Raw genomic sequence first — 22,871 nt, 5'->3', positions numbered from 1 at the left:
CGGTTTACATAAGTTCCATGACGCAATGAAATCAGGATGGGCAGCATCGCACAGGCAAAGGAACAGGCCGTGCAAAACATTTCAGACGGGCATGAAACAAAAGTTAATGTTTCTCAGATTTCATTTTAATTGGATAAGATGGTTTACGGAGGCCCTCTAATATTTCTCTGGTAAAGCATCACCCATCCAAGCTCTTTCAGAAAAAGCCAGGGAAACAGCACGTCTTGTCCATTTCAGGTTGAGAGAAGTCTGGAATTTGCAACAGTTGGCAAGCAGGAGAAAATCATGTTCTCTCCTGGGGGTTCTCTGGCCTTTGGCAAGGTTTGTAATGTGAAAGACTGCCGAGATGAATCACCTGTTGTCTTTTTAAAGTTTCCAGCCCATAAAAATATGCACAGTTCCGAGGCAGAAGTGGCCTTGGAAAACAGCATGGCTGAGCTACTGTGAATCTCTTTGATTGGAGTTTTATTATTTTATTATGTTGTCTTCCTATTGTATTTTTCCTCTTTTGTTAGCCCCCCTGGAAGTGCCAGATGGCATTGGATAGAAATCTTAGAAATAGATACATGTTTTATTTATTTTATAACATACACATGCCACTATTCTGTTCAAAATAGGATATTCACAGGGGCTAACAACTGCTGGAGAGGGAGGGGGAAGAAAAATTAAAATATATGTAAAACTCAAATGTAATAAAATAATCAAAATCATAAAATAAACCAGCAGCAACAGAGAGGGGAAAAAATGACCATCGGAACTAACCATCCATCCCAACTAAAAAATGGTTTGAATTAAAAATGTGGGGTTTTTTTTTTGTGTGTGTTTTTACAGAGTACTGGAAGGTGGATAGCTGAAAATCCCAGGGGATTTGAGACAGGTGAACATTCTCAGGATGCCTGTTTGTAAACCTGGCATATGGAGAGTATTGTGAGTAACATCACTTTGTTAGGCAGATTGAGAAGCAACATAGCGCTGTGATAAGGGCACACACATTGTTCATTAAACGGGTTCAGTCCCTGTTGATTCTCTGGCTCTTATCTGAAACCTTGAAGAACTGCTGCCATTTAGTGCAGATCAGCCTTTCCAAAGCTTGTGCCTGCCAGATGTGTTGGACTGCAATCCCCATCACTGGCATGCCAGTGGGGTGATTGGAGCTGTAGCCTGAAACATCTGGAGGGTCCCGACTTGGGGAAGGTTGGTGTTGATCAGAGTTGTGCAATGTGATGCCCTCCAGGTATTATGGACTACAACTTGCAGGCCATTGACTGGAGCTCATGGGAGTTGTAGACCAAAATGTCTGGAGTGCACCATGTTACCGCCCCACTGATGTAAATAATGGACCAAGGATCTGACTTGGCATTTAAGGCTATTTCCTCTGTTTCTAGGTTGCTGGTTAAAAGTCCAGAATGATGTTTCATCGCTGGGAGCCAGAGGCTAGAAGATGGTCACCTAGAAGGGGGGGGGGATTTCTGTGGTTTTCAATGAGTTTCATGCCATGGCCTGGAGAAGGTGACATCCAACCCCGCTGAGAGGAAGGAGCAGCAGAGGCATGCTTTGTGTGTATCTGTGAAACAGGCTCTGGCCATTCTGAAGACAGAAGCAGAAAAAGAGAGAGAGAGAGACAGAGAGAGAGAGAGATTGTTGAGACTTGGCTGGAGGTGAACACATCTTTGGGGGCTTTCTTGGAGGATCTAATGTCAGCAGTTGGGCTACTTGCTATTGGAGCCTTTCCCGAACTCCTCTGCTTACATATTTGCAAAGAGTTGTCACAAGGACTTCATAAGCCTCCAATGCTCTCTCATCCAAAGGGAACTAAAGGCCCCATCCTATTCATATTTAGACACAAAAAAGGCCTACAATTCCCAGCATTCCCCAGCCAGCCATGCTGGCTAGAGAATGCTGGGAGTTGTAGGACTTAATCAAACATGCATAGGATTGCACCCCAAACCTAGTAGTCCTGCCCCTGGCATTGCTCACTACTTAGGGGGAAGTGGTAGAGGGCACCTAACGGTAGGGTGACCATATGAAAAGGAGGACAGGGCTCCTGTATCTTTAACAGTTGTATTGGAAAGGGAATTTCAGCAGGTGTCATTTGTATATATGGAGAACCTGGTGAAATTTCCTTTTCATCACAACAGTTAAAGCTGCATGTGCCCTGCTCTCTTTTAAATCTGGTCACTCTAGTATAGCTGCTGCAGCTTTAACTGTAGTGATGAAGAGGGAATTTCACCAAGTTCTCCATATATACAAATGACACCTGCTAAAATTCCCTTGTCTATGCAACTGTTAAAGATACGGTAGCCCTGTCCTCCTTTTCATATGGCCACCCTACCTAACGGCATAGCAACATGGCCATTTCCTTGACAGGAATCACAAAGGAGGAGCCCGGGATCTTTGAGCTGAGCCATTTTTATTTGAAGATGGTGGGTTCTAAGCAACAGAACAATATGCGTTGCAGGCGTCGGGTTCTTTAAGGGCTCGGCTCTCTGCCAATTTCACTCCCTCTCTTCTGATATTCCAAAGCTCTGGAGTCTGCAGGATCCTCAGGACGACTTCCTCGAAGGCATTTTGCACTCCATCCTTCATCTTAGCGCTGGCCTCTGGGCAGAAACAAAACAATGCAGAACCATCTTTCGTAAGCATAAAAGGCGATGATGCCCTTAAAAGCTAGTCTTCCCCCAACTCCAGCGGTTTTGGACTACAGCTCCCATCAGCCCCAGCCAACAGGCCAATGGTCGGGGGTGATGGGAGTTGTTGTTCAAAACAACCAGAGGGCACCAGGTTGGGGGAGGGCTGCCTTGAATGAGTTGGCAACAGCTGGAGCGAAGAGTCACCTGACTCCCTGCTCTGTTTGTCTAAAAATGAAGCCGGAAATCAGGCAGCAGGAGGAGACAATGGGGACGGACTCCAGACTCTCGGTCTTTGGGGAGCAGCGAGCAGAGAACTGGGGCTGTATTGGTTGGGACGGAGAAACTGTGGTTGTGGCTGGACCATTAGACTTCTGCTGTCTCAAGTCATTCAGGCCTTGGCCTCCCTCTGGTAGTAAAGCTGTCTCTGGGTTGTACCACTCTAGATTTCGGCTGGACGCTCCCATCATAGAATGCACCGGTGGGAAGCTCATTTGTGGGAACTACTAATTTTGGGGAATCAGCTGGAAACCTCCTGCCGATGCCCTTGCCCTTTTCTTAGGGTTGCCATTTTAAAACCCTCTCTGCTCCTTTGATCTTGAACTGCTGCACTCTGACGTGCTGCATACCGACACGCAAAAACTGACACGCTGCCTGCCACATGGAGAAACTGACAGGTGCAGCTTTTCCTGGCTTGGAGATGAAAAGGACTTTGCCTGCTCCGTTTCTTCGTGCTCAGTAGCTCTCCAAGGCACGAGGGCAGGGGCAGTAAAAACAGAAACGAAACGGTGCCTGCTTCCTCTGCAAACTGTTCTTCTCCACTATTTCACCCCTGGCATACCAGCTGGCCCCTTTCCGGGTGTTCCTCACATACCTACGAAGAGCATGGAGTGTTTCCGAGCAAACTGCAAGCCTTCCCTTCTTTCTACCTCGCGATCGGGCTACGGATAGGGAGAGAACACTATTAGGTACTGGGCACGACTGGCCGAACATCTGCATACCAGGATAATTTATCTCAGCCTTCCCCAAGCTGGTGCCCTCCAAAGGCCTTGGACTACAACTCCCATCAGACCCAGCCAGCATGGCCAACGGTCAAGGATTGGGGTTCCGGTTCAAAGCATCTGGAAGGCACTAGCTACAGGAAGGCTGCTTGCTTCCTTCTGAATTGGCAAACGTAGTACGAAGCCAAAGCCAGGGACTCTTTGTTTTGTTGTTACTCGATTTAAGTATTTTCTCAAGAGGTAAAAATAAAACGCTTTTTTAAAAGGAACTTTTAGGATTTATTGCATTTGCTGGATCCTCCCAGGGTAAGAGATGGGCAAGGACTGCTATCGCTGTAATGAGCCGCTCATAGAAAGCTGGCTCTCAGATCTGCGAGGGCACATGAGGTCTCTGCCATGGACTCACTGTGTGGCCTTGGCCAAGTCGCTCTCTTTCAGCCTCTGCTCCCTATCTGTAAAATGGGAAAATAGCAAACTACTTCGCAGGGCTGTCGTAAGGGTGGCTGCAATAGGATTTGCAGAGCATTCATGTCAAGGGGAGGCCCACAGCCCAGCAGGGGAGCCGTGGCCTATCCCTGGAGCCCTGAGGCGGATCTTCCTTCTTGCTGTTACTGCCTCTTGATCTGCCCTCTCCAAGCAGGTGAGCAAGGGAGGAGGAAGAGGAAGAGGAGGAGGAGGAGGAGGAGGAGGAGGAGGGCACAGGTGCTGTGGATTTGGCCCAGAGAGACTGAGCAAGTGAATGGGCATGCCCCAAACCTGGAGCAGACATGGACTAAAGTTATATAAAAATGTCATATAGGACCGATCCTGGTTAGGATAACTCCTTTTCTTGAGTGCACTTGGAGATGGAAAGGGGTCTGGGAATCGACAAAGCCCGCAGCAAGATGAAGGGCTTTCGATTCTTCTCTCTCACATCCCTGCATGAAACAACGGCAGGGCTGTTATCTCTGCTGCGCTGCTGACGTGAACCCACAGTGATCTGTGAATGAACCAAGAGAGTCAGCAACAGCCCGGGATGCCTCGTTTGCACACACAAGGGACTGTTATCCAAAGACACCTCTGGGTCTGATTTGTATCAAACTCCCATGGGGCTCCCAAAGGACAGACAGAAAGCTGCTTGCGTTCCCTCGTTGCTTACTGCCAACTGGAACCTATTCTGGGCATCTCTGATTCTCTGCACTGAAAACACATGGAAACTGGCATGTATGAATGTTCAGAATAAAACTTTTTCTGAACTGAAGGTCTAACCAATTGCCTTGAGACAAAATTTTAGGCTGACTAAATCTGTGCGAACACCCCCCCAGCCTGCTGCCCCACCTTTGGCGTTTTACACTTTAAAAATTGCTTTGAGACTCGGGAAAAAGGCTTTGAGATTGATAAAGAGGGCAAGCCAATCAGCTCCAGGAGAACTGGTTCCCTGACTGGCCGCCCCTTGAGTCAATCAGTGATGAACAAATCCAGCATCTGCTGGCGACCAGAAAAAACAGTTTTCCTCCTGAGTTTGATCCCAGGGGCAAAAGTGTTCATGGGTCAAAAAGGTGTTGCCGAACTTGAGTTCGAATTATGTCTGAATGCACCTGAAACAGCAGCAGAAAACAAGAGCCTCTCTCGTCGCCGGCTTCAGAGGCAGAGGAAACGGATTGCCCTTTATTAAGTCAGGGCGGGAGGAAGATGGAGAGACATGGCCCAGGAAGCTGAGCTATGGAGGCGGCTGGGCCCTCTGGCGAAGCGTTTTGGGAGGCAGGCAACGACGGCCGCAAAGCACCAGCAGGCCCCTGCAGGCTGGGACGAGACTCGGGAATGATACAGAGGGAGGGAGCGGCGGTAATTACAGGCTGCCTTTGGAGTCCTTGCTGCCTTCGCCACGAATGCGGTCTGCACTTCAGCTGCCCCAAAGGCTGCATGCGGTCTGCATGAACCGCCGGCAGACGCCAAATGTGGGCGGCGTCTTCATCGGGCGCGCAACTTAAAACGCTTGGAGGGCCACTTCGAGGCCACATCACATTAACCACGGGAAAGCAGTGCTCTTCCAATCTGAACTCCAACCTTGGCATCCATTGTCTATTAACCCCATAGAGCAGCCTTCCTCAACCTGGGCCGCTCCAGATGTGTTGGACTGCATCTCCCAGAATGCCCCAGCCAGCTGGGGCATTCTGGGAGATGCAGTCCAACACATCTGGAGCGGCCCAGGTTGAGGAAGGCTGCCATAGAGGCATCCCATCAGCATGCGGTGTGGTGCAGTGGTTAGAGTGTTGGACTCGGACTCAGGAGACCCGGATTCTAGTCCCCACTGGGTGACATTGGGCCAGCCACTGACTCTCAGCCTAACCTACTACACAGTGAGCTGCTTTGGGTCCCTTCCATGAGGAAAAATGGTCGGAGGTAAATGTAATAATTTATGAAACAAAATGTATTCTCTCTGCACTGCGTAGCACTCTCTCTCTCTCTCTCTCTCAACCCTCCCCGGGTATATATTTTATTTTTATTTAACATGTATGTATGTTAAAATACATCTATGTTAATGACTTATAATTTTGTTGTGTTTTTTTAAACGTGTTTTTTTTAAAAAATATATACAATGTATGTTTTATACTTTGTAAGGCCGCCTTGAGGCCCAGTATTGGGCAAAAGGCGGGATACTACTACTACTACTACTACTACTACTACTACTAATCCTATTTATAGACTACTTGGCTATATTTAAAAAGACATCTCGAAGCAACTGACAGGTCTAGTATTTCATTGAAACTGTTTTTAGCTGTCTAAATTGTTTTAAATTTTAGCTATTTAATTTTTTGGATGCTGCATTTTCTGCTGCATTTTTGATGCTGTATTTTATTGTCTTATGAACTGTTATAAACTGCCCAGAGAGCTTCAGCTATGGGACAGTATAGACATGAAATAAATAAATTAATAACACATGTATTATTATTTCAAATGTAAAATGCAGAACACCCACCATTGAAACATCTCTACCCTACAGCATTCTCTCTCTTGTCTCCCGGCACAACTGCAATCAACTCTTCGTTCGCTGCCCTCCCCCACCCACCCGGCCCACATGTCTTTTTACAGTCCAATTTCTCAAAGACTCCCATGTTTTTCCTCCTTCTGCTCCCAGAAATCTCTCTGCGCGCCTTTCTCTAACCGCAGCCGTCTCTGTCTCTCAGCTTTCCCCCTCTGTCTCCTCCTGGGGAACTGGAGGAAGAAAAAGTCCATCCTGCTGAAGTAGGGTGACCATATGGAAAGGAGGACAGGGCTCCTGTATCTTTAACGGTTGTATAGAAAAGGGAATTTCAGCAGGTGTCATTTGTATATATGGAGAATCTGGTGAAATTCCCTCTTCATCAAAACAGTTAAAGCTGCAGGCGTCATGCTAGAGTGACCAGATACAAAAGAGGGCAGGGCTCCTGCAGCTTTAACTGTGGTGATGAAGAGGGAATTTCACCAGGTGCTGCATGCATACAAACGACACCTGCTGAAATTCCCTTTTCTAAACAACTGTTAAAAATACAGGAGCCCTGTCCTCCTTTCCATATGGACACCCTAACTGAAGTCCCAGGACAGGTGATCAGCCTCCGCCAGGAGGACACACCAAGACGGGCAAAGGGAAAGCAGGGAAGATGCCCACAAGGCATCTTGCTACTTCCCTCCAAGCCCTGCCTTTGCAGATCATCAGACATGGGGGAAATCGCATTTCTGTACCGTCGCTTTACCTCCTGCTTCTGTCCCACAATAGACAAGCAGCTTCCTCTTTCTTCACACGGGGAAGAAAGCAACGACCATGTGGCCTGTTCAGTGGGCGTTTCTATTGCGCAGCTTCTCCTGCACACATGAGCTCTGGGCCTGGCTCCTTACATTTACTCGTGAGGAACCGGGACGAAACAACGAAGGTGGGCCACACGTTCCGCAGTCTCGGGATCATCCCGAGACCATGGAAAAATCAGAATTGAAGGGTAGGGTGATATCTCGGGCCAAGGGAGGGATCGTCCCTCCCTGCTCCCGGGATGCCCTGAGCGTCATATGGATGCCCAGGGACGATCCCGGGACAATCACCGGGATATCGCCCTGTCTCGCCATGCCCTTAGGCAGGCCAGTCCATGACCATCACCACTGTCTAGGACACGAAGGATGTGGATCCCCCTTCAGCCCCATTGGCTGGCTTTGGGCTCAGGCTACGGCCTCACAACTCACCTCATCGATTTTGTTGCCCACCAGCATCTTCACCACACTTTTCTTTGTATACATCTCCAGCTCTTGCAGCCAGCTCTCCAGGGCCAGAAAAGTCTCTCTCCTGGTGACGTCATAAACTGGACGGCAGGCAAAACACACACACACATCATGAACAAACCTTCCTTTGCCAAGATGACTTTGCGTTCACATAGAAGAGTATTTCAGGAGGACTAGGAGGGAGAAGAGGTTGTAGGGTGACCATATGAAAAGAAGGACAGGGCTCCTGTATCTTTAACAGTTGTATTGAAAAGGGAATTTCAGCAGGTGTCATTTGTATATATGGGGAACCTGGTGAAATTTCCTCTTCATCACAACAGTTAAAGCTGCAGGTGCCCTGCCCTCTTTTAAATCTGGTCACTCTAGTATAGCTCTGCACCTTTAACTGTTGTGATAGAGAGGGAATTTCAGCAGGTTCTCCATATATACAAATGACACCTGCTGAAATTCCCTTTTCTATGCAACTGTTAAAGATACAGGAGCCCTGTCCTCCTTTTCATATGGTCACCCTAAGAGGTTGCCCCAGAGCACCTGATGTAGCTGGGCTGGAGGATCCCTTCATGGACGCTTCGAGATCTCTATGTGGGGCCTGGGAAAGATTTAGTGCAGCCTTTGCCCACCTGGGTCCCTCAAGATCCTCACTCGAGAGCCTTCTAGCCTTTCTCTTTCTCCAACTTTTCTGTTTTTCTCATAAGCTGACGCTTCTCGAGCTTTAGGCTGGGTGAGGCAGTTGCCTCAGGCAGCAGATTTTGGGTGTCATAAAAAGGCAGCAAATTTGTAGGTATTTAGTTTGTTATTATCCATCTGCCAAGGATGGGGAAGAGGAACTCATGGGATGTTCTGCCTTACATACCTTGTCTGGTTTTGGATGCTATGAACCTTACCTTGGGTGGGTGGGTGGGTTACACCATTTGCCGCTCTGCCTCAGGCAGCAAAATGTCTTGGAACAGCCCTGACCAATAGGGCTAGAAACTTGTTTGTGAATTTTTTAAAAAGAAGTGTAACAAGATTGCAGATTGCTGTAGCACAGACCTGAAGAATAACAATGTTTTCAGCTGTCGAAACTTCACTATGCAGTCACCAGATGTTGAACTCTGCCTAAACAGAAGTAACATCGGGGCCTGCTCCTGCTGGACTCTCCCCCCCCCCCCCCACAGGGCAAACTGCCATCTTGGCCCTGTGGGGAAGAAGAAGGACCGAGGGGACAGAGCAGGCAGAAGTAACATCGGGGCCTGCTCCTGCTGGACTCTCCCCCCCCCCCCACAGGGCAAACTGCCATCTTGGCCCTGTGGGGAAGAAGAAGGACCGAGGGGACAGGAGCAGGCAGAAGTAACATCGGGGCCTGCTCCTGCTGGACTCTTCCCCCCCCCCCCACAGGGCAAACTGCCATCTTGGCCCTGTGGGGAAGAAGAAGGACCGAGGGGACAGGAGCAGGCAGAAGTAACATCGGGGCCTGCTCCTGCTGGACTCTCCCCCCCCCCCACAGGGCAAACTGCCATCTTGGCCCTGTGGGGAAGAAGAAGGACCGAGGGGACAGGAGCAGGCAGAAGTAACATCGGGGCCTGCTCCTGCTGGACTCTTCCCCCCCCCCCCCACAGGGCAAACTGCCATCTTGGCCCTGTGGAGAAGAAGAAGGACCGAGGGGACAGGAGCAGGCAGAAGTAACATCGGGGCCTGCTCCTGCTGGACTCTTCCCCCCCCCCCCACAGGGCAAACTGCCATCTTGGCCCTGTGGAGAAGAAGGACCGAGGGGACAGGAGCAGGCAGAAGTAACATCGGGGCCTGCTCCTGCTAGACTCTCTCTCTCTCTCTCTCTCTCTCTCTCTCCCCTCCCTCCCTCCCTCCTTGACTCCTTTTCCTTGTGTGTCATGTCTTTATTAGATTGTAAGCCTGAGGGCAGGGACTGTCTTTTTTGCGAAGTGTAAGCCGCTCCGAGAGCCTTTTTTGGCTGAGGAGTGGGGTATAAGTATGATAAATAAATAAATAAAAATAAATAATCGGAACCAGTTTTTTGACCCCAGCGGCAACAAAATAATATGTGACCTTTGTGAGTCATTAGGGTGACTCTCTTTTCTTTAATTTATTTATATTTATTTATTTATTACATTTTTATACCGCCCAATAGCCGAAGCTCTCTGGGCGGTTCACAAAAATTAAAACCATAATAAAACAACCAACAGGTTAAAAACACAAATACAAAATACAGTATAAAAAGCACAACCAGGATATCAATATTTGGTAGAGGAAACCAATTAATCATATTGGGTGACTCCTTTGACACAGGGTAAATGGTGCTGAAGTTTTGTGTTAACAGTTGTATAGAAAAGGGATTTTCATCAGATGTCACTTGTATGCATGCAGCACCTGGTGAAATTCCCTCTTCATCACAACAGTTAAAGCTGCAGGAGCCCTGCCCTCTTTTGTATCTGGTCACTCTAGTTAAAGAGGGCAGGGCTGCTGCAGCTTTAACTGTTGTGATGAAGAGGGAATTTCAGCAGGTGTCATTTGTAGGGCTGTGCTCTGCTCTGTTTCGGATCAGCGAAGCAAGAGCAGAGCGACCCGATCCGCCTCCACCAAAGGCAGATCCGAATCAGGTTGGGGGGGGCAGCGGATCGAGACAAAGTGGTTTGCTCAGTTGCAGAGCGCCTCACTGCGATCTGGAGCTCTTATCGCCATTTTGAGCCTTTTTGCCCATTGATTTGTATTGGGCAAAAATACACCTGTACCTTCTTTGTTTTTAAAGCTAGATCCCTGAAAATTACTGTGCTTAGAGATTAATGATTGGGGGTCATTTGTGTCAATTTTCAAAAATATACATTGTGCGGTTTGCTTGCAATGAATTTTTATTGAATAAGGATCAATTTAGAAGCTAACATGGTGCCCAGTTACATGTCTGTATCTTGAAAAATGATGGAGATGAATGCAGTTTTGTAAATGGGGGTAATGGTTGAGGGTTAAAACGTTAAAAAAATCGCTAAAAATCAGGGCATGATCTGATTTCCTTCAAAGTGGCCTTGCCTAAGGATCTATGTGGAAGCTATCATGGTGCCCAGTTCCATGTGTGTATCTTAAAAAATAACAGAGATAACTGCATTTCTGTAAATGGGGGAAATATTTTAAATATTCCCAAAAAATCAGGGCATGATCTGATTTCCTTCAAAACTGGCATGAATAAGGATCTATTTAGAAGCTATCATGGTGCCCATTTTGATGTCTCTAACTTGAAAACTAAAAAAGTTATAGGCTTTTCACCTTTGCAATGCAAGTCTAAAGGAGGAAAAGCGGAGCTCTGATCCGGATCCGGAGCAGAGGTGGATTGACGTGAAGCGGAGCGGACCCGATCCGAAAGTAGCAGATCGGGATCCGGAGCGGATTGGGGGGGTCCGTGCCCAGCGCTAGTCATTTGTAGGCATGCAGTTCCTGGTGAAACTCCCTTTCCTATACAATTGTTAAAGATACAGGAGCCCTGTCCTCCTTTACATATGGTCACTCTAGAGTCATTGCTCTTTAAATCAGGCAGATCCATTTTCAAATTCTTCTAGAAGCAGGACACTACCTGAAGTTTCTCAGGGCCTTTCTCCAATGTCTGTTCGTTACTTCTCTTGCAGAGTCCATTTGTCTCCTAAGTTGCACTTCCGCTGTGGGTACGATGCAGTTTTGTGAGCGCTCAAAGGCGAGTATTTTATACCTGGGAAAATGTATTTCCTCCCACGAGAGCATCCAGCACAACTGTAACTGCTGTGCAGGACGTGGTTTTGTGAATGTCACAGGCACACCTAGTGCCTGCAATTAGCGTTCAGCCGTAGAACTTTCACTTGGCGTGACTGAATTGCTTTATGGAACTTAGAAAAACACTTTTCTTTTTTTCAGAATGGAACACAGGGGGAATATTGCAGGAATGTCAAAATGCACTTGGAGGCTCAGTTTGATTTGGAGAAAGGCCCCGAAACTTGAAAGGCTATTTACATTAGCCCTAACTCAACACCAAATGGAAATGTTGTAGAGAAGCCAAGCTATGGGGCCTTCCGCTTTTACATTTAAAGTATTTCCCCCCCAAAAAAGTACATGATTCTCTGCCAAGGAAACAACAACCGCCAACCATCAACGTAGCGGCGTGGGAGTGCAACACTATTAACTGTTGTTCAAAGTCTGCCCGTGCCAGCTACCCTTACAAGGAAAGACGGTACACTTCCTTTTACCTCCGCCTTAATGTGTTTGACTTCAGAGTTGTGCTAATTACAGGCCTGTTCTGTCTGCCACCTACCTAAAATTACACCTTGAGCGCCTCGATAATAGCTGGGAGTCAGCGTTCGAAATCGCTCCTGCCCTGCTGTGTCCTATGAAAAGGAAACAAAGGGATTTCGAACAGAAAGGTCATTTAAAACTCAATGGCACAAATATTTTTGGGGAAAAAAAGTTTATGGGGACCCGGCTGCCTTCCGTATAAATGTCCCGGCTTAGAATACGTTTTCAAGTGGGCAGGGGTGCGTGTGAGCAGAGCAGGGGTGCAGAACCTCCTTCAGCCCAGGAACGAATTCCATTTTAGAGAAGCATTTCAACCTTTTAGAATGGGGGAAAACTGCACTAAAGCTGGGAAGCCACCGAACAATTGATGGATGGGGGAAGAAAAGTGGGGCCAGGGGAAAGGAATCCCAAAGGGCCGGATTTGGCCCCCAGGCCTGAGGGTCTGCACTTCTGCCCTAGACTTAAAAATAATGTCACAACCCAAATAATCAGCAAAAGTGTGCCTTAGATGCACTATATATGTACACACACACACACACACACACACTTCAATTTTATTGAAATGTTCTCCAGGTGCGGTAGCAGTTTGCACATGCTCGGCTTCGTCCATTTTCTTCTGCTGCCCCTTACGCCTGGAACGCTCTTCCAGAACATTTGAGAACTACAAGTTCAATCGCAGCTTTTAAAGCTCAACTAAAAACTTTTCTTTTTCCTAAAGCTTTTAAAACTTGATGTTGTGCGGACTTTATACTGTTAGTTTTACCCTACCCTGTGCCTGCTTACCCTACCCTGTGCCTGTTGGCATTCTCTTCCCTTCCTTATTGTTTTACTATGATTTTATTAGATTGTAAGCCTATGCGGCAGGGCCTTGCTATTTACTGTTTTACTCTGTACAGCACCATGTGCATTGATGGTGCTATATAAATAAATAAATAAATAAATAAATAATAATAATAATAATAATGAATCAGTTGTGAGCGATTGTACAAGAATTATACATGCTTTATAACTTACTTAAAATGCATCAGGACAGAGAAAAGGAAGTACCCCTTCACACCAGATGTGGGGATGGCCGCCAATTTGGATGGCTTTAAAAGGGGACTGGGCAAATTCATGGAGGAGAAGGCTATCAATGGCTACTAGCCCTGATGGCTATGTGCTACCTCTAGGAGCAGAGACAGCCTATATACAGCAGTTGTGGGGGAACATGGGTGGGAGGGTGCTGTTGCACCATGTCCTGCTTGTTCATCCCTGGCTGATGGCTGGTTGGCCACTGTGTGAACAACGTGCTTGACTAGATGGACCCTTGGTCTGATCCAGCAGGGCTCTTCTTACGTTCTTATGTTCATTCCTCCCCTCAGCCCCAACAAAGATAAATAGATGAACTTGTACATCCTTGAACCTGCTCCTGTTGTATATGCGAATAGCCAACTCAATTCTTAAGCGCTTACTTCAGCAGCACATATACTATGCTCAATTCTCCAAGTACCATCACGTATGCAGCCAAAACAGCACCACCCATACCCAAGAGGGAGGGGTCAGAATGCTCAAGGGACCTCAAAGGTTGGCAGTTGTACAAAAAAGCTTTGGGGGGGGGGAATCTTAAAGAGAGGGAGAAGCAAAAGCAGGCCGCTGGGGACTGAGCGTGCTCAGTGACCACAGAATGCTGTGTGTCTTGGGGGAGGGAGGGAGGGAATGGAATGGAGAAGCCTAGAAAGGGGCATGACTGGCTGCAACCCTGAACAGGAGCACTGCATGCTGCAACTTTTTGTTGCAGGCCCCACTTGTAGATTAATATAAAGGATTTTATAAAACATACATGCCTTTATATACTTCTCGTCTGAGTATGATACTGGTATATTCCCCTGTGTAGGGCAGGGGTGGGCAGAAAATAGACCTTCAGACGTTTTGGATTTCAGCTCCCAGCATTCCTGATCATTTGAATGGGTGCAGTTTCTCCTGCAACACTATGATGGGAAGCAGGTCTGCTGAAATTTCCCCTTGTTGCGTGTGCACATTCTACATTAAACTGCGGGAGGTGGTTATCAGGACATATGGACTGAGGTGTCAGCAATATGCAGACGACACCCAGCTTCATCACTCTTGTTCATCAAAATCCGGTGAAGCAGTGGCTGTTCTGAACCAGTGCATGGATGTGGTAATGGACTGAATGAGGGACAATAAACTGAGATTCAATCCAGACAAGGTGGAGGTACTGTTAGTAGGTGGTTCACCTGGCTGTGATGTTCAACCTGTTCTGGAGGGGGCTGCACGCCCCCTAAAGGATCAGGTTCACAGCATGGGGATGCTCTTGGATCCAGCATGGTCACTAGAGAGGCCTAGGTGGACTTGCTGGCACGGAGCACCTTTTATCAGCTTAGGCTGATACACCAACTACGTCCTTATCTGGACCAGAGATATGGTTATCCATGCACTGATAACCTGTTTGTTTGTATTTGGAGGGGGGCGGGGAATATCTGCAATGCTTTATAAACAGTGCTGCCTTTGAAAATGATCTGGAAAGTTCACCTGGGCCAAAATAGGGCAGCGAGATCATATTATGCCAGTACTTTTCCATCTGCATCGGCTGCCAGTCCATTTTCAAAGTGCTGGTATTAACATTCCAAGCCCTAAGTTTTGGGCCCAGGCTACTTGAAGGTTCGTCTCCATCCATCTAAACCCTCATTTGTGAAATCAACTTAGAGCCCCTACTCTGTGCTCTTTTGGGAGCCAGTTGAAGGTTTCTTTGGCCCTTTCTACACTGTCGTTTTTTGGAGGGATCATCCCAGGATCATCCCTGTGCATCCAAATGACGTGCGGAATCCTGGGATCAGGGAGGGATGATCCCTCCGTTTCCCCAGGATAACTGAGACCTCAGTTATCCCGGGTTTAAATGCAGTCCCGGGACGGTTCCGAGGACCACAAGCGGTGTGGGTGCCCATCCCAGCTTTTCCCCTCTTCCCCGCGAGTAGCGGCGGTCATCAGAGGGAAGGAGCTGGGGGGGGGGGAGCCCAGGGCCCTCGGGGGTGGGGGCGGGTTTTTTTCTTTCTTTCTTACCTTTTAATTTTCGCTGGAGTACAAGTGCGCTCCAGCTCTGGCCCTTTCAAAAAAAAAAAAAAAAGGCGTCCACAAAGGGCGTGATGCCCGTGACATTGCGTGACCCGTTTAGACTGAGGGCGACGATCCCAGAAGAAGGTAAGTCCAGGATCGCCCCCTCTGCCTCTCTCTATACCCGTAGGTGTGGAAAGGGCCTTTATTTCCCGAGGCATTTTAGTCTTTCATTTTCGTTTCAAGTCCAGTACTGTATTTTAAAACTTTGCATTGCTGCTTGCTTCTATTTTGGCATTATTTTCATTTTATAACTGAAGTTTTAAACTTTTAAACATGTATATTGTCTTTTATCATGTTGCGTTTTCCGGTTGTAATTGTTGTGGACCTCTCAGAGAGCTTCGGCTATTGGGCAGTATAGAAATGCAATAAATAAATAAAACAAATCCATAGAAGAAACAGCAAAGGAGCAGGGACCAATGCATTGCATGGCATGATCAGCCAGGCCCCCAAATCCCATATTCAAAGCCTGCATACTGCTTCGTCTGAGCCACATCCCCCAGCATCTTTCAGTAGTCATCTCAGTTCTCCCCAGCTGCTTGACACAGGAGGGCCAGAAGGGTTTTGGGCCACTTTAAAATCACTCCGTGCTTTCACAACCTTTCAATCCCTTACATTTGTCTTCTCTAACTTGGTGCCCTCTAGATGTGTCAGACTGCAACTCCCATAATTCACAGCCAGCATGGGCTAGCTGGGAATTATGGGAGTTGCACTCCCAACACATCTGGAGTACACCAATTTGGTAAAGACTGGTTTCCACAGTGTGTGAGAACACATCCAGCTGCATTATTGAGGGCCTGTCTAGATATATGCATAGTTCTAGCATTAATCTCACTGTGGAAACAGGTGCTGTGCTTTGGCTACACATATACCAACTAACTTCCCGCCCTGGACTGAGCGGCCGGATGTTCTGGTTTCCAGAAGCTGAATTTGCACAGCACCAATTGGCCAGAGTCCGTGACAATCTCAACAACTTCTTCCCCCTTTCTCAAAACAATTTTGTTTTAACGTTTTAAACTTCTTTAAAAAAAAGAGAGCGAGAGAGTGAAGCACCCAATGTTTGAGCACAAAGAACCTGCCGACGTTCTTTGGGGTTCATATAGGGTGACCATATGAAAAGGAGGACAGGGCTCCCGTATCTTTAACAGTTGCATAGAAAAGGGAATTTCAGCAGGTGTCATTTGTATATATGGAGAACCTGGTGAAGTTCCGTCTTCATCCCAACAGTTAAAGTTGCAGGAGCTATACTAGAGTGACCAGATTTAAAAGAGGGCAGGGCACCTGCAGCTTTAACTGTTGTGATGAGGAGGAAATTTCACCAGGTTCTCCATATATACAAATGACACCTGCTGAAATTTCCTTTTCTACGCAACTGTTAAAGATACAGGAGCCCTGTCCTCCTTTTCATATGGTCCTAGTTCATAGAAAACAAAATGGCCACTACCACGCTAAACAGAGTGGATGGTGCAAAAGAAGCCTGTTAGGAGGGGCAGTGTTGAATCTGGTGGACGTGTGCACAGTGTCATTTCTCAAGCGGTGGCTGGGAAAATCAGAGGCAGGGAGAAGCAGAAAAACATACCGCATCTCCTGTTTGAAGATATGTCCATAGGCAGCCCTAATGGCAGAGACTGCTTGAGAAATCTCTAAGCACACCAGGAATGCATTGTTATCTTTTCGGCGCCAGGTTATTAAGACTTTTCTCTTCTCCCAGGCATTTAGCAATATGTAATTAGCCTGGGTTTGTTTTTGTATGTTTTTGTGGTTTTCAATTGTATGTTTTTGTGGTTTTTAATTTTTGTATATTGTTTTTAAGTGGTTTTATCCTATGTAAACCACCCAGAGAGCTTCGGCTACGGGGTGATATACAAGTAGGGTGACCATATGAAAAGGAGGACAGGGCTCCTGTATCTTTAACTGTTGCATAGAAAAAGGCATTTCAGCAGGTGTCATTTGTATATACGGGGAACCTGGTAAAATTTCCTCTTCATCACCACAGTTAAAGCTGCAGGAGCTATACTGCAGCTAAACTGTGACCAGATTTAAAAGAGGGCAGGGCACCTGCAGCTTTAACTGTGGTGATGAAGAGGAAATTTCACCAGATTCTCCATATATACAAATGACACCTGCTGAAATTCCCTTTTGAATACAACTGTTAAAGATACAGGAGCCCTGTCCTCCTTTTCATATGGTCGCCCTAATACAAGTGCAATTAATACCAATACTAATAATAATAACAACAGACCTGTCTTTCAGTAGAGGCTTGAGGCTCCGATTTCAGTGGGGTTGTGAATCCATTCTGGGTTTCAGGCAGAGCCACTCAGAACTCTAAATAGGTTCATCACCTTGGATATCCCCTTTAGAGTTCTGGGTGGTTCTGACGGAAAGACAGAATGGATTCACAACCCCACCGAAAGTGGACTCACCAGCCTCCATCGCCATCTTTTCCTATTCTGCTCTGCTGCCAGTTTTGTTTGCTTGTTTTGAATTTTGGTGTCTGGGAAGAGATCATTCTCCAGGGTCCGCACATCTGTGTTTGTGATGAGGAGACTAGTTGCTGCTTACCCATATCGCTAGTTGCAGGGAAAGGTTACCGATCGCCATCTTCTTCACTTTAAAATCAACACCTGACAGGCAGAGAAATACATCGGAGTCAGAGCAGACCCAGCCATTTCCCGCTAGGGCTTCCAGGGCTTGGGGCAGCTGTAAGGCAGGCATAACAATTCAACAGGGGAAGGGCCCCATCCATCTATCATCTCTGTGCTGCTATACTTCGGTTGATCAAGAAGCGGGTTAAGGGCACACAATAACCATAGAAGAAGTGTGTGTGTGTGTGAGAGAGCGAGAGAGAGCAAGAGCGAGAGAGAGCTTAAACTGCACCTGATGGAGAGTTTAGCTAAAATATTTATGTCCTGCCCTTTCACAGTAAAGTATACAAGGCAGCCATACAAATCCAATTTAGATTGAAAAAGCAAATAAACACAGTACTACTACAATCCTGAACCTCATTTTTATGAGCACGGGGAGGCGCTCACATGGTTGCGATTCTCTGCAGTATGCTGGATCGGCTCTGCTCCATCATTGTTATATGGCGGAACCAGCCGTCCCTAAAACCCGGCTTTTCAGTGCTGGAAAGCCAGTACTTCCAGGTGGAGTGAAGTAGAACCAACATCATCCTTGTTATCCACCCCTCTCCAGGTTCCCCCTGCCACTACAGTTTAATGAATGGGAATGGCAAGCAAGTAACTAACCCACAATACTGGCTCCCCATGAGAGCAGCCCACCAGCACAAATAAACCCCGTTCCAAAAGGGATCGCACCAGCCATAACGCTACATCGGAGAACCCAATTAATTCAGCTCCCAACTCTGGAGCTGCGCAGCTCTGGAGCTAACATCACAGAAGTGAATTAGCACTGTCCCCGTGCAACTCTGGAGCTGTGCAGCTCTGGAGCTAACTACACATCAGAGAGATGAATGAATAAAGTTCCAGCGTTACTTAATGCAGGAAGTGCATAGATGTTTCTCAGTGGGAATGCTAGAGGAGCGAATGGGGGAAAGGCCAGTCCACGTCACAGCCAGGTTGCAGGCATGCCTAGGGTTTGATGCGGAGGCATGAGGACACACTGCACCTCAAGAGCCTGGGAGCCGCTTTAACTAAAAAGGACAGAGTAAAAGGAGTCTCTGATACTGTGGCTTTTCCAGGTGGAAACGCCTGGTTGGGAGCACGCTGGCCGCCATGTCATGTGCCGCAAAGGATCTCATGATGTAGCCAAGCTGCATGAGCCCCCCTGCCCCATGAAGACAGCCCCCAGTAAACGCCTACAAGGAAGTAAGTTCAATCCAGTTCAATGGGACTTACGCCCAGGTTAGTATGGATAGGATAGGGCTGGCCCAAGACCTTTTGCTGCCTGATGCAAAGAACAAGATGGCACCCCCTCCCATGCCATCCACAAAAGCCAACTGGACTGGCAGATGAATCTCTCTTCATTGGAACAGCATCTTCCACTGCATCTGAAAGCAGCAGGGTAATTTAGGGGGTGCCACTACTCCCTAGTAACTACCCATCAGACCTCCAAGGATGCCCAGAACAGGGCCTTGGCCAATGACCTCATTAAATGGGCAGGACCATGCAGGGGAAGGTGATGTTTATAGCTATTTCACATAAATAGTTGGGTAGCAGAAGGGACCTCAAGTTTGCTATTGGAAGTGTGATTAGGACAATATACTATGGAAGAGCACTCAACAAACCAGCAGTTTGCACAACAGACCAGAGCCTCGTTTCTAGCGAAAATCTGATCAGCAACCCGCCTTTGAACAGCTGCCGAGGGGCTGGTTAATGCTTGCAGGGAAAGCTTCGTTTGAGCCTGCCTGTCTAAACAAGAAACTCAAGGAGTTGCTTTGGGTGGTAGCTTATTTAGGGGCACCACAGCAGAAAACACAGACACACGCTCCTGTTTGAATGTTCATTTGCATGCAGTCTAAATGGACTGTAATACTACTGGAGTGGAGTGGATCTCACGGGAGCCCAGATGGAAAACCACACAAATGGCCTTGAGTTTCTAAAGAAACAGCATCGAAGGGTAAAAAGCAAGGAGCAGTTGCTGCTGCTGCTGCTGCTGTTTTCACTAGGCACTTTCAAGCAATAACTTGTGGCTTTCCAGGTGTGTTGGCTTACAACTCCCATGATCTTTCACCATTGGCTATGCTACCTTGAGATGATGGGCATTGTAGGCCAAAACATCTGGAGGGCCACAAGTTGCCCACCCCTGTTCTAAAAGGAGCAGCCTGCCTGGAAATCATGTCCCTTGGCAGTGAGAACATTTCTCCATCAACCAATGAGTGGTAAAAGCAAGGCACGCTGCAAATGACCGGAGACACTCCAATTATTTCACGATTTCCGGGGCAGAGGAGCACAGCTTTCTGGTGTTAAACAACCCCCCACGTGCTATGCCCGGGGGAAATCAATGTGAATCAGGGAGAGTCCAGATGCCAAGGCAGGTGACGCAAGGGGAGTTTGAAGGACAGAGGCAGCCAGCGAACAGCGCTCACCAATGGTCGCGTTGAGGTATGGCTCAAACTGGTCTTCAGTGAATCTCAGCAAGAGGCTGCAGGAGGAGAGAAAAGAGGTGAGTTGTATGGAAACACGGCTGGGCAGGGCAGGGCAGGGCAGTGGCGGCAGTTGGCATGGGCCTACGATTTTGAGGGGGCCTACTCTGAGTCCCCCTGGTAGAGGCAAAGGGGGACCCTTTGGTAAAGATGTGTTACAAAGTAGCTCTCCTGTGAGTGAGCAGTACTGAATGGATTAGCAGTTTTGAACATTAACATTAGCAAGGCAAAGTTGCTTGATTTTTCTGTTGTTGATGATGATGAATTTGCCCAAAGAAAAGCAAATAAAGCATTTCTGAATATGAAGAAGTGATGTCTTATATACATCTTGAATAAAAGTGCTTGCCATTACCTTTTTTTATAAATCGTTCTAGTTCATATGCATTTAGAACTGATTAAAAAATACTTAATGAGCAGTTTGAAATGGCCTATATTTCCTTTCTGGCCAGCTTTCCCCGGCCCTGCACCTGGGATCTCTCTCCCTCTCCCTGGAGTGACAGACCCAGCCCTCCTCTCCCATCTATGAGTCCCTCCTTGCCTTTCCCCCACACCTGGATTTCCCCACTGCGCTGTCACCAACCAACAGTAGCTTCAAGGTGGGTAGGGATGCTGCATCCTCTTGTGCCATGGTGAGCCCTATTACCAGATGCACCTCAGAATTTGGCAGCAGGAAAACCAGGGCACCACACCTAGCGTCTCTGCCAGGAACACTGGAAGGAAGGAAGGAAGGAGAGGAGGAGTCAGAATATGGGTCACCCCTGCCACCTTCTCCAGCAGCAAGGAGCAAATGATAGCCTGAAGAGGTACCGGATTGCAGTGTGGGGAGAACAGATTGTAGGACTGATGGGGAGAGAAATGATGTCCACTCCTCTCTAGCATATACTTTGCAGACAGTGATTACTTTCTAAAAAATGAAGTGATATTAGGAATCTTGCCTCCTAATCTGAACAATGGGCGCTGGTTAATCAGTGGGGAAAGGCACTCTGCACATGCTCAAAGGCATGGTCAAGTCTTGTAAAATCTGAACTTGTTTCGGGGTTGAGCCTCGGCTTGCAAAATATGTGGTAGGGGGAATGGGGGCAGACAGACAGACAGACACCAAGTAGCAATCTGACAATACTCACCTTCTTATAACCGAAGGCAGATATTTGTATTTCATGCTCTGGACTCAGCCCCCCCCCCCCCCACTTTCATTATCAAGGTATGGTCTGGAACATGTATGAAGTAAGTAGTAGTAAAAGAGAGAGGCAACTGGTCAGGTGCTGGCAAGCATAGTGCACCCTTCCAAACTTCAGGAGTGGGCAACTTGTGCCCCTCCAGATGTTTTGACCTACAACTCCCACCATCCCTCACCATTTGCCTATGCTGGCTAGGGATGGTAGGACTTGTAGGCCAAAACATCTGGAGGGCCAGAGGTCACCCACACTGGCACTTTCCAGATTTGTTGGTCTGCAACTCCTATCATTTCTCACTAGCATGGCCATAGCAAGCTGAGGATGATGGGACCTATAGTCCAACACATCTGTAAGACACCAGCAGGTTCAGGGAGGCTGCTATAGTGGTTCATGTATTCTGGACTCCAGAAACTGGAGTAAAGGGATGTATATAACCTTTTTTTCCTAGTATAAAGAGGACAGTGCATGTTTTTTCAGAAATCCCACGGAGGTTGATAGGATTTACTTCCAAGTAAGGATGCCTTGGATTGTATCTTTAGGCATAACCTTCCCAACCTGGTGCCCTCTAGTTGTGTTGGATTACAATGCCCATGCTGACTGGGGATGATAGGAGTTGTAGTCCAATGCATTTGGACGGCTCCAGGTTGAGAAAAGGCTTAACCACATTTACCAGAAAGTTAGTGCCACCGAAATCAATTGGTTTCCAGTGAACAAAATCCCACGGGTTGTGTTTGATCACTCATATTAGAAATGAGAAATAGCATCCGCTTTAAAACGGCACTCTGGCAACTACCGTTCCCGTATGTGGCACTAATAGGCAGGAGGGGAGAGCGAGGGGGCAAAAACAACATGCTTCTAAAAACGGTTTGAGTCCGAGAGAGGAGAGGTGGGGCCATTCATGCGGATAAGATCCGAAGCACCGCAAGGTCATACATAGCTAAGGTTTAATTCGGAGCCAGGCCCCTTTCAACTACCTATCGTCAGTGCGAAAGGTCTCCTCCCTGGGGCAGGTGAAGTAGCAAGGCAAAGCTTTGGAGCCTTTCCGTCAGACACAGCCCAGCCTCACACACCTGGAACGAGGGTTGCCCGGTAAACTCGATTCCTGGCACCTGTAGCTTTAAAACCGTAAATATAAAGACGAATGACTCCGGCGTACAAGAGTGCGTGCGTGTGCTTTTCCCCTCTCTCTGCGTGGCCCGGGAGCAATGTAATCCTCCCAAACGACCACGGTGCCAATCGGGACGAATCAATCCCCAATCCAATAACTCGGTGCGGGACAGATGGCCTAAGGTTCCGGTGGCGGCGGGGATCCTGATGGAGGCCAATTTCTCCTGGCGGCGCGCCCAGGGCGCACGATCGGCTCCGCTTCCTCCTGGCCTGGTTG

General features: G+C 47.6%; 1 protein-coding gene across 3 annotated transcripts; it reads right to left on the bottom strand.

The window, feature by feature from the left end:
• Window positions 1-2,403: 2,403 nt before the first annotated feature.
• Window positions 2,404-22,776, bottom strand: LOC134406886 (ras-related protein Rab-18-B-like). Of its 3 annotated transcripts, XM_063138523.1 has the most exons (9): window positions 22,558-22,592; window positions 21,437-21,520; window positions 20,864-21,022; window positions 20,256-20,311; window positions 17,771-17,832; window positions 12,120-12,192; window positions 7,820-7,935; window positions 3,502-3,568; window positions 2,404-2,600 (listed from the first exon to the last, which is right to left on the bottom strand). In XM_063138523.1, the coding sequence occupies exons 2-9, from the start codon at window positions 21,469-21,471 to the stop codon at window positions 2,431-2,433; spliced, it is 738 nt and encodes a 245-aa protein (XP_062994593.1). In that variant the 5' UTR covers window positions 21,472-21,520; window positions 22,558-22,592; the 3' UTR covers window positions 2,404-2,430. The 3 variants fall into 3 exon arrangements, with proteins under 3 accessions (XP_062994593.1, XP_062994595.1, XP_062994594.1); XM_063138525.1 differs by lacking the exons at window positions 21,437-21,520; window positions 22,558-22,592 and adding an exon at window positions 22,644-22,776; XM_063138524.1 differs by lacking the exon at window positions 21,437-21,520 and having other exon boundaries at window positions 22,558-22,631.
• Between the last annotated feature and the right edge of the window lie 95 nt (window positions 22,777-22,871).

Source organism: Elgaria multicarinata, chromosome 11 (genome assembly GCF_023053635.1).
Source record: "Elgaria multicarinata webbii isolate HBS135686 ecotype San Diego chromosome 11, rElgMul1.1.pri, whole genome shotgun sequence".
NCBI lineage: Eukaryota > Metazoa > Chordata > Lepidosauria > Squamata > Anguidae > Elgaria > Elgaria multicarinata.
This window is presented reverse-complemented; position numbering and strand designations above follow the sequence as displayed.

What these genes read in the sequence shown, in the direction of transcription:
- LOC134406886 (XM_063138523.1), bottom strand. Translation starts at nt 21,471, where the DNA reads ATGAAATACAAATATCTGCCTTCGGTTATAAGAAG. An exon ending in ATACCTCAACGCGACCATTG is followed by an intron (nt 17,833 to 20,255) that starts GTGAGCGCTGTT and finishes TCTGCCTGTCAG; the next exon opens with GTGTTGATTTTAAAGTGAAG. An exon ending in CGCTCAAGGTGTAATTTTAG is followed by an intron (nt 7,936 to 12,119) that starts GTAGGTGGCAGA and finishes CCTGCCGTCCAG; the next exon opens with TTTATGACGTCACCAGGAGA.